This window comes from Pistacia vera, unplaced genomic scaffold (genome assembly GCF_008641045.1).
Source record: "Pistacia vera cultivar Batoury unplaced genomic scaffold, PisVer_v2 Contig735, whole genome shotgun sequence".
Classification (NCBI taxonomy): domain Eukaryota; kingdom Viridiplantae; phylum Streptophyta; class Magnoliopsida; order Sapindales; family Anacardiaceae; genus Pistacia; species Pistacia vera.
In genome coordinates, this window is record NW_022196596.1 from 162,975 (window position 1) to 173,524 (window position 10,550).

The 10,550-nt window shown below is 36.9% G+C and overlaps 1 protein-coding gene across 1 annotated transcript; it reads left to right on the forward strand.

Moving 5' to 3' along the window:
* Positions 1 to 1,026: 1,026 nt before the first annotated feature.
* On the forward strand, positions 1,027 to 1,982 carry LOC116115259. The gene is made up of 2 exons (XM_031401415.1): positions 1,027 to 1,578; positions 1,683 to 1,982. The coding sequence occupies exons 1-2, from the start codon at positions 1,027 to 1,029 to the stop codon at positions 1,980 to 1,982; spliced, it is 852 nt and encodes a 283-aa protein (XP_031257275.1).
* Positions 1,983 to 10,550: the final 8,568 nt, after the last annotated feature.

A 10,550-nucleotide genomic window follows, 5' to 3' on the forward strand; every position in this document is an offset into this window, starting at 1 on the left:
ATGGCATCTCGATCACATTATGATCAGAAATTCAGAACACGCGGTAGCTGCTCTTATTTACTATCACTTGTTACTTGTATATTAATCTTGGCCATGGCTTATGAAATATGAATTAAAATTGAGTTATGATCAGAAAGTGTTTTCTATTGAGATTTATATTTAAACATTTCAATTGTAATAGTCAAATGCAACTGAGAATCTAACATGAGTAACATGACGAGTACAGAAATAAGAAATTTTCTCATTTACATGATTCTTCCATAAAGTAAAATGCTATTAGAAATTCATAATTGTTTCTATATACATATAATATGAATTGATTTTATATTAATTTAAAGTTATGTCTCATAAATTATAACAAATTGATTGTTGGTTGCCACTTGCTAGGGGAGAGAATGTCATCATCTTCGTCTTCACATAACTTATCAACCACATCCATTTCCTCGCAATCTTTTCGAGGAAAGACTGATATAGCATGGGGACATGTTCTTGAGAGTGTTGATAAAGATGGAAAGAAAATATTATCTTGTCTTCATTATGGCAAGGTTACTAGAGGTGGTGGTATTTTCCGAATGAAGCAACACCTAGCAGGAGTAAAAGGGGATATTGGAAAGTGTCCAAAGGTTCCATTTGATGTTAAATTCCATATGAATGAATCACTAAAAGAAATAGGAGTAAAGAATAAGGAAAAAGAAGATTTCTGGAAGCAAATGAATTTGAGAGTGATCAATAAATGAATTTGAGGGTGATCAGTTAGATGAAGAAAATAAAGATGCTTTCCTATCACAAATGACCATGAATGAAGGTGGTAGTAATGGCGGTAAAAAACAATTTCTGAGTAGTAAGAGAAAAAAACCTACGGGGGTTAATTATTTTGCTCCACAAACTACTTCTGGGTCTCAGCCTTCAATTAGGAGTGTTTTGGCTGGAAAAGATGCAAAGTGGAGAGCAAACATGTCTGTTGCATGATTCTTTTATGATGCTTGCATCCTAATGAATGCTTTAAACTCAATTTATTGTCATTCTATGTTGGATGCTGTAGCTGCAATTGGCCTTGGTTATAAACAACCTACTTACAATGCTATGCATGTGAATTTATTGAGAGATGCTAAGAAGGAAGTCCAATTACTTGTTGACAATTATAAGAGTATTTGGGAAGAGGTTGGATGTACATTAAAGGCTAATGGTTGGACTGATACTTGCCATAGGTCATTGATTAATTTTCTCGTATACTTTCCTAAAGGTGTTTGCTTTATAAAATCAGTGGATGCTTTAGATGTTGTAGAGGATGCCTTTACATTGTTCAAGTTGTTTGAGGAAATGGCTTTATGGGTTGGTCCAAACAGTATTGTCCATGTTGTCACGGATAATGGAGCAAATTTTAAAGCTGCTGGAAGAATGTTGTCTGAGAAGTATGAGAATATTACTTGGTCGCCTTATGCAGCACATTGCATAAATTTAATTTTGAAAGATATATCTGAGCTGGACCACATAGTGCATCTTGCAAAATGTGCTTCTAAAGTAACCAAGTTTGTGTATAATCACACAATTTTGATAGCTTGGTTGAGGAAAAGAGAGGTAATAGCTTATAAACATTTAACTCATGTTTTTGTCAATTTATTACATAATAAACATTTTGTAATAATTTACTAACATCTATTATGTATGTATCACTCGAATAGGGTTGGAAAGAAATCATACGATCGGGTGCAACTCGGTTTGCTACTACTTTCATTGCATTAAGAAGTCTACATGAGCACAAACATGACTTGCAAGCTATGGTGACTGATAGGTTTTTTGTGGACTCTCGATATGCTAGAAGTAGTAAAGGCAAGAATGTTATTCCCATAATTCTAGATAATGAATTTTGGGATGACATGGGTTTAGTTTCCAAAATTGTGGCTCCTTTGATGCGTTTGTTACGGACTGTAGACTCAGATGAGAGACCTGCAATAGGATATGTGTATGATGGCTGTCAGTAAAACACTGAATGGTGGTTAAGATAGTTTAGTTTAAGGGAGGATGTTAGTAAACTGATTAATAAAGTTGTTAAACTGTGTTAAAAGTTGACTTCTGAAACCGAAAGTTCTTCAGTATCTCCAGCCATGGCGTCTTCACCCTACCTGTTATCTCTCCCAAACTTACCAGAGATAATTATAGATTCTGGAAATCACAGATTCTATTTGCAGTAGGTTCCATGATCTGGAGGAACATCTCACCGGTTTGATTGTGTCCAGCCCCCTTTATCAAGATCCAAAGTGAAAGTTCTGATGGAGTTACAGAAAAGAAACCTAATCCAGCTTATGTTCAGTGGAAAAAGACAGATAATCACTAGTAAGTTGGCTTGGATCATATCTGAATCAATGTTTTCTGTTGTGTCAAAGTGTCAATTTTCTGCCGAAATGTGTATGTTTTAGAAAAAGAGTTTCTTACGAATCTAGATCTAAACACTTACATTCAAGAACTTACACAAAAACAAGGAAAGATAATCTAAGTATTCATGATTACTTCATGAAAATGAAAGGATTTGCTGAAGTTTTATCTTCCAGTGGTATAACAGTCACTGATGAAGAATTGTTAAACTACATTCTTGATGGTCTAACTTCTGAATATGACGCTGCAGTAGTAAATCACCACTAGACTTGAGTCTAGACTATTGACACTTTCTGTCCAGGAAGCACAGATAATTCTACAAAAGTATGAGTTGAGGTTAGAAAAGGCTAATCTAGTGATGAACTCAATGGGTAAAACTGAATTCCAAGGTGGGTCTGTAATCTTGCCAATCTTACAACTGGTGAGAATCACAAAAAATATCATAGTGAAAATCGGCCTTCAATGGTCAACAGTCTCGGTTTACACCTATGCCACCTCTTGGCTTTGCATCCCACAATTCAAGTACTCCTCAAGTTTCTCATGGATCTAGTCACTTTGTTCCTGGATCTAACCATCTTGTTAACTCAGTTCCACAGCACCAGCTTTACTCACCACAGTTTGGTGGCAGAGGGAGAAGGCGTGGATCTGGTAGAGGCAGATTTATATGCCAAGTATGTGGAAAAAATGGACACTTGGCTCTCAATTGTTATCACAGATTTGACACAAGTTATACAGGAGATATCAATCCACTGATCAGACAGAATTTTGTTCCTAATTACTCCAGACCACCTGCTGTTTATCAAGGTTCACCATACTCCCCTCAGAGCACATCTCAGCACCTATAATCCAACATATCAGCTGGTGCACCATTCTACACTAATTCTACAGTCAAATGCAACATCAGCTCACTTTCCCGCAGGATCATGGGCAGATTCAAACAAATGATGAATCCTCCACAACTACACATACCTCCTCAATCAAGCATTTTTAACTCCAACACGTCACCAAACTATACCAACTCTGTTGCCAATTATGTTGCTGCACCATCCACTGTCCAAGATGTCTCTGGTACATGGACTCAGGAGCTATAGATCATGTAACAGCTGATCTCTCTCAGCTTTGTTTCAATTCTAATTACACTGGAAATGAGCAACTCCAGGTTGGAAATGGTGAGCTTTACCTATACTATCTCATAATGGTTTCACTTATTTACCATGTCAATCTAAGTCTCTTTATCTTAAGCATGTCTTGTGTGTCCCTAGCATCACCAAAAATCTGTTAAGTATTCTAGATTACTAAGATAATGGTGTTATAGTTGAATTCTTTGCTGACCATGTGTTGTTAAGGAAAACAAATCCAAGGTAGTTCTTCTTCAAGGAAGACTTAAGGATGGCCTTTACCAACTTCAAAGCAGCCACTCCAAAATTCCCTTTGCCGGATGTCTGCAAAACCTACAGCCACAGTCTTCAACTCCTCAACCAGAACACTGCACCAAGATCAGTCTATCCAAACCAGCCTCTTCTTCTGTAATTTCGATTTTGTTGAACCAACTTAAGTTCTAATAATGAGGCTTTAGAGTCTCTTGCAAATGTATCCTCTTGTGAAAGCTACTAGTGATAATAATACACACATTTCAATCACTTGCTACTGTCAAAACCAATGGAATGTGTGGCACAAAAGTTAGGTCACCGAATGCAAATGTTCTTTCCAAATTCTGCATATTAAAAAAAACAATATGTTCACACACCTTGATTTCTGCACTGCATGTCAATTTGGTAAACTTCACCAATCAGTTTTTCCTAGAAACAATTCAAGAGGCTCTCAACCCTAGAACTGATTCATTCAGACCTTTGGGGACCTTCTCCCATTCCCTCACTGAAGGTTTTCGTATTTACATTCAATTCCTAGATGACTATAGCCGATCACTTGGATTTTCCCACTGAAAAACAAATCAGAAACTCAACATATCTTCAAACAGTTTCATATTCTAGCAGAAAAAACAATTTAACTTCACCATAAAATGTGTTCAAACAGATTGGGGGGAATATAGAGGTTTAGTTCCATATTTTCTTGATCATGGGATTGTTTTTAGGCATCCATGTCCTTATACCCCCAACAAAATGGAAGGGTTGAAAGAAAACATAGACAATTAGTAGAACAAGGTCTAACCTTCTTGCTCAAGCTAACATGCCTTTAAAATTTTGGTGGCTTCTTTCCAAACCGCTGCTTACCTTACAAATAGGCTGCCCACGTCTGTATTATCTGGTTTGTCTCCATTCAGTTTTGTTTAAACAAATTCCGTTAATAGTGTATTAAAGTCTTGGTTGTGCAGTCTATCCTTACCTTAGACCTATAACTCACACAAGTTGATTTTCACACCACCACATGCACGTTTGTAGGATATAGCATGCATCACAAAGGATACAAATGCATGGATTCTAAAGGCAAGATTTATATATGTCAAAGTGCTAAATTTGATGAAAACCATTTTCCTTTTGCAACCACTGAACTGTTGCATTCTGTCTAAAAAAAATCAATCTCCACAGTTTCTCTCTTGTGATAAAAGCTCATTTAGAGTCATACCTTCCTTGACCACTACACGTGTGTCTCTTTTTCTTCACCACCTTTTCCTACAATGGTAGCAAAGGTCATCTATAGCTCCACTATCAAAGTCTAGTCCACTTTCCAAATCTGTAATATTTCAGCTCACCCTTTCTTAGTACAATCTCCTCACATAAAACACTAAATGCTGATCCTTTAGAAGAATCTTCCTCCCGCTCACCTAGTACATTACCAATCACCTTTTATAGAGTCTTCTTCAATCTGTACATACGTCAGTTCTTGAACCTACTAAACACTTTGTCCAGCCTCTTACAAACTCTCCACTACATTACCAGACAAATCTACTAGTTCTCCTGAATCCATTCATCTTGTGTAGATCTTCCCTTTCCTAAACACCAGTCCACTCATGCCACCATTGATACCACGTCCATAATTCACATTCATTAAATACTCACCCCATGGTTACTCGGTCTAAAGCTAAAATTCCTATATCCATGTTAGTTTCTTTAGTTCGCACTTAGATACAAGTGAACCAAAGAGTGTAGCTGAAGCTCTACTCATCAATCCTGGAAAGTTGCCATGGAAAGTGAGTTCAAAGCTTAATATCCAACAATACTTGGGAACTTGTTCCAGCTGAATCACACATGAACATAGTTGGATGTAAATGGGTTTTTCGAGTAAACAAAAATTCTGATGGGTTATCAAAGGTTCAAAGCAGACTTGTTGCAAAAGGTTCAACAAAACCCCGGGATTGATTATCTTGAAACCTTCAGCCCCGTTATGAAGTCTTCTACCATTCGAGTTGTTCTAAGCTTGGCTATTACATATGGCTGGGATATTCAGCAAGTTGATGTAAATAACAGTTTCCTCAATGGAGAGCTTAGTGAGACAGTTTTTATGACTCAGCCATAAGGTTTCATTGATGATAAAAAGCCTCTTCGTGTGTAAATTGGTAAAGGCACTCTATGGACTTAAGCAGGCCCCTGGGCATGGTTTGAGAAGCTAAAAAAGCCTTCTTGCAGTGGGGTTTTCTCTGTTCAGTTGCTGATCCAGTCTGTTTATTACAGACACAACAATCAGGTTATATATGGTGTGTATAGTTGATGACATATTATTGACAGGAAGTGATGAAAGTTAGTTCAAGATATTGTGTGCAAACGAATCTTGAGTTTGCCTTAAAAACCTTGGGCTCTCTTAAGTATTTTTTGGGATTTGAAGTTCAAAGAACAGATTCAGAGAATATGAGTCAAGATAAATATGCACGGGATTTACTGATTAAAACTGGAATGTCAGACTCCAAACCGTGCTCCACTCACTGGCATTAGGAAACAAATTAACATTTGAGGATAGTGAGCCATTTGACAACCCATCTCTCACCGAAGTACCATTGGTGCACTACAATATCCACACTATCCCGGCCTAAGATTGCATTTCTGTCAACAAATTAAGTCAATTTCTAAAAGCTCCCACTAACTTCATTGGCAGCTTGCAAAAGACTTCTTCGATATATAAAGGCACTTCAAATTTTGGTGTCAAGTTCACCAAAATACAAGATTTCATCTTGAAGTTTCACTGCGCTGACGGGCAGGAAGTATTCAGGACAGACGATCAACTAGCGGTTGCCGTTATCCTTGGATCTAACTGCTGCAATGGAGCTCCGGGAAACAAAACGTAGTGGCCCTATCTTCTACTGAAGCTGAGTAAGAGCTTTGCTCAAGGTGCAACAGAAATAGCCTGGTTTCATAGTTTATTCACTGAAATGGGTCTGCATCTTCCGAATTCCGTTTATATGGTGTGATAATCAGAGTGCTAACTCACTTGCATCTAATCCAGTTTTCCATGCTTGAACCAAGCATATTGAGTTAGATATGCACTACATCAGAGAACAAATTGCAGCCAAAAAGCTAAAAGTCTGCTATGTCCCTACAGAGCACCAAACCGCAGACATTTTTACCAAATCCTTGTCCACTACGAGATTTGAAGCTCTCAGATATAAACTTACGGTTGTTTCCTCTCTTTCACAGGAAACCTCAGCTTCTAAAGTCATCTCTCCTGACCAAGACATCTGAGTTATTAACTCTCTCTGTTTTAGAATTGACTCTGTTAACTCTGTAAGATAATACTATTTTTTTTTTCTCGTTCGATCAGTCTAATACGGGAGCTTCATCAGTTTACTAAAAGAGCTGCTAAGTCAAGTTAATGAGAGTGTTGCTGCTAACATGGTTCAGAATTAGACGTTAGTATGCATGACAAAAAGGATGGCTTGGTTTACGGAAGGATGTCAGTAAAACACTGAATGGTGGTTAAGATAGTTTAGTTTAAGGGAGGATGTTAGTAAACTGATTAATAAAGTTGTTAAAGCTGTTAATAAGTTGTTAAAGCTGTTAATTAGTTTAAGAAGTTTGTTAAAAAGTTGTTAAGTCAGTTTTATCGTTGTAACAGCTTTGTAGTCTGTTTTATGTTTTGTTTTACGTGTCTGTAACAGTTTTATATTCTGTTTCTGCTTTACGTCTTTTGCTCTGTTTTTACTATAAATGTCATGTTACTGTACTTCTCCTTTAGTGTGAAAAATACAGAAGAATTTCATATCTCTTTTTCTTTTGTTCTTTCCTGTTTTCTTCGTACCTCTCACAATGGCATGCATAGAGCCAAAAAAGCAATCAAGAAGTTCTTTAAAAAGAAAAAGACATTGTACAAGCCTTATGCTGAAATTATTAAGCTGCGGGGGGATAGGCTTTTGCACCGCGACATTCATGTTGCTACTTATTATTTGAATCCAGCTTTTCAGTATGACCGTGCAACTTTCTGCAAGAAACCAGAGGTTATGCGTGGTTTCCTTGATGTTGTCGACAATAAAGCAAGTGCATTCAAGTTGAACAAAACAAAGTTAGTGGACGAAAGTAGAATATATCAAGACCATGAGGAAAACTTTTCTCGTCAACTTGCCTTTCAAACTTGCAAAACCACACGACCTGGTATGTGAAACTTATTAAATTTCTCAATTTTAAGTCCAATTTCTAAGTTATGAATTTATGTTTATTTCATTATTTCATATGGTTAACACTTTAACTTTCAATTAGATGAATGGTGGAGGACATATGTTAGAGTAGATGCCCTAGAGCCAATCAATTATTGTAGAATTGACTCTATGTAATACTGTTCATTAATCAATAAAAGGCATTTTATTCTATATCGTGTAAATCATTATTATTGCAATATGTATTGATATATGTCCTTAGAATGGTAGAACCGTGACGAGGGTATCAAGTGTTTCAAATCTTGATAGTGAGAACCCTATGAGCACATATGGTGGCCATTCTAGAAACGTTCGTAGCCCCAGTATTATTCTAAAGTAAGGGCACAGATAATACGGTAAGGCTATCATAGTGTTGAACGACCCTGTCGAAAGGCAGTGACTGATCTCACTTGTCAAGGTTGTTTGGTGACAACCTGGTGCAACACATGGGTGCTTGTTGTAGGCGGATATACCGCAGCAAGTTCACTGGACTGACCCACCAGAGGATTCCATATGGATGGTAACCCCAGTGTCTATGGAACAAATCCTCTAACGAATGGTGGTGCATGTGATCCTTAGACTTGAGATCACCGGAGCGCCTTGTGCACCGATTGGTACAGTTTGACACTAGCCTAACGCAGTTCTATTCAGAGCTGTCAGTACGGTGGTGATTGGCTATATCAAGGAGTGTATCAAGACTATGGTGGATTGACAGAGGATTCATCACTCCCGGGTACGGGAGAAGTTATCTCACGGCGCAATTCAGTATATGGCAATGACACTAAAACTGTGGCCACAGTGGGATTGAGTTGTTGCTCTATCCAGATTATAATACGGGTCATTGGTCCAGAAACTGAATATATAATATCGAGAGTAACCGAAGGTTGACACTATTTCTATGCCTTCGTCTCGTCGAGATAACGTATGATGAAAGGATCGTATTGTACGGTAACCATATCGTTGAAAGGTAGCTACTTTGCTGAATCCGAATCTATCGGGTGGCCATGATGCCTTGCTAGGGGCCAATCTTGGTCTGTGTATTAGTGAGACGATTAATTGGTGTTAATCGCGATACTATACACTACCGGTATGATGAGGAGCCTATGGGTCACACACATAGAAGATAATTTAAGAGCCAAGAAGAAAGAAGGGCGTTTTCGTCTTTTTAGGCGAAAGGGTATTTTGGTAATTTCACAGTGCAATTAAATTTGCTGAGGTCGTAGCCTTTATTTAATTTGTTAGAAAAATTAAATAAGTGAAATTACGTTTAAATGTGTGTTCGCACATATTTAAATATATTATCATTATTGTTAAATGTTAATATATATTTAAAAAATATATATTAATTGATTTTAATTGAGATAATAATGGAAAATAAAATAAATCAAATTGGGAGTGTTTGGCAACATGGGGCGTTTGGGTTGGAGCCCAAGCCTATTCCGTATGGGATTAGGGCAAATTGTTTTTTACTATAAAAAGAAAAATGTGTGATTTTTTCATTAAGAGATTTTTTCTTTGGAAAAACAAAACACACAACCCCTCTCTTCCACTCCCACAGCAGTAATACCCATTGCCCAAAATCAATTTCAATTGATTTGTTTTTCTACTTAATCTTGAAGCCAAAGAGGATCTAGCAAATCCCTCTTTGGTTCTTTTAGGATTGTCTTCGTGTGGACTACGCAGGTTCGATCCTTCACTTGGATCGGTAGCAAAACATTCATCGACAAATTTGGAGGAGCCTCCAACGTGCGTTTGTTTCTCTTAACTCATGTTTAATATTTATGCAGATTTTATTTAATATAAATTGTAAAATCATACCCTTGATCTTGGCTCATGTAAACGATCCCTGAGTTTTATTATTTTCGTTTCCGCTGTGTATACGGGACCGTTTACTAACAACATATGGGTATAGTACTCCACACTTACAAAAGTTTGCAATTAAAATTTTGAGCCAAACTTCAACCTCTTCGGGATGTGAGCGAAATTGGATTGTTTTCGAACGCATCCATGCAAAAAGAAGGAATAGATTGGAGTAGCAACAGATGAATGATTTGGTTTTTATTCATTATAACTTGCGTTTGAAAAGTAGGTATAAAGCATTGACAATTTTAATATTTTTATTATCTTGTATTTTTATTGATATTTTTATTTAGCGTGTCTTTTAGGATGTGTTACAAGAAAAGCAGTTGTAATCCTATCGATTATAAAAGCATTGACAAAACAGAATTTTGGATTGCTGATGATGAACAGGAGGGTGATGAATTCAATTTAGATGAATTGGAGCAAGCACTTTATGAAGAAGGATCTATTCCTATCGGTGTTGATGATCAACCCTATTATGATTTAGCAGGTGGTTCACAAGGTTGTTTTCCAACTTTTAACCAACTTGGTAGCTATTTTAAATTATAATATCAAAAAACAATGTACATTATAAGTTTTAACTTATGATTTTAATTTTTGCTAAATTTGTAGTTGATGGTGATGATGATGACGATGACTCTGATGATGATGTGGATAATCATTTAGGATGGGTTGAACCGTTGAAGATCATGGATGGTAGTTTGGTTGGTGGAATGGATTGATATTGTGCAATTTTATA

Bases quoted from the DNA above. Each gene is read 5' to 3' on its own strand.
- LOC116115259 (XM_031401415.1), top strand. From the start codon at position 1,027: ATGTTGGATGCTGTAGCTGCAATTGGCCTTGGTTATAAACAACCTACT. The intron at 1,579-1,682 runs GTAATAGCTTAT...TCACTCGAATAG, and splicing joins CTTGGTTGAGGAAAAGAGAG to GGTTGGAAAGAAATCATACG.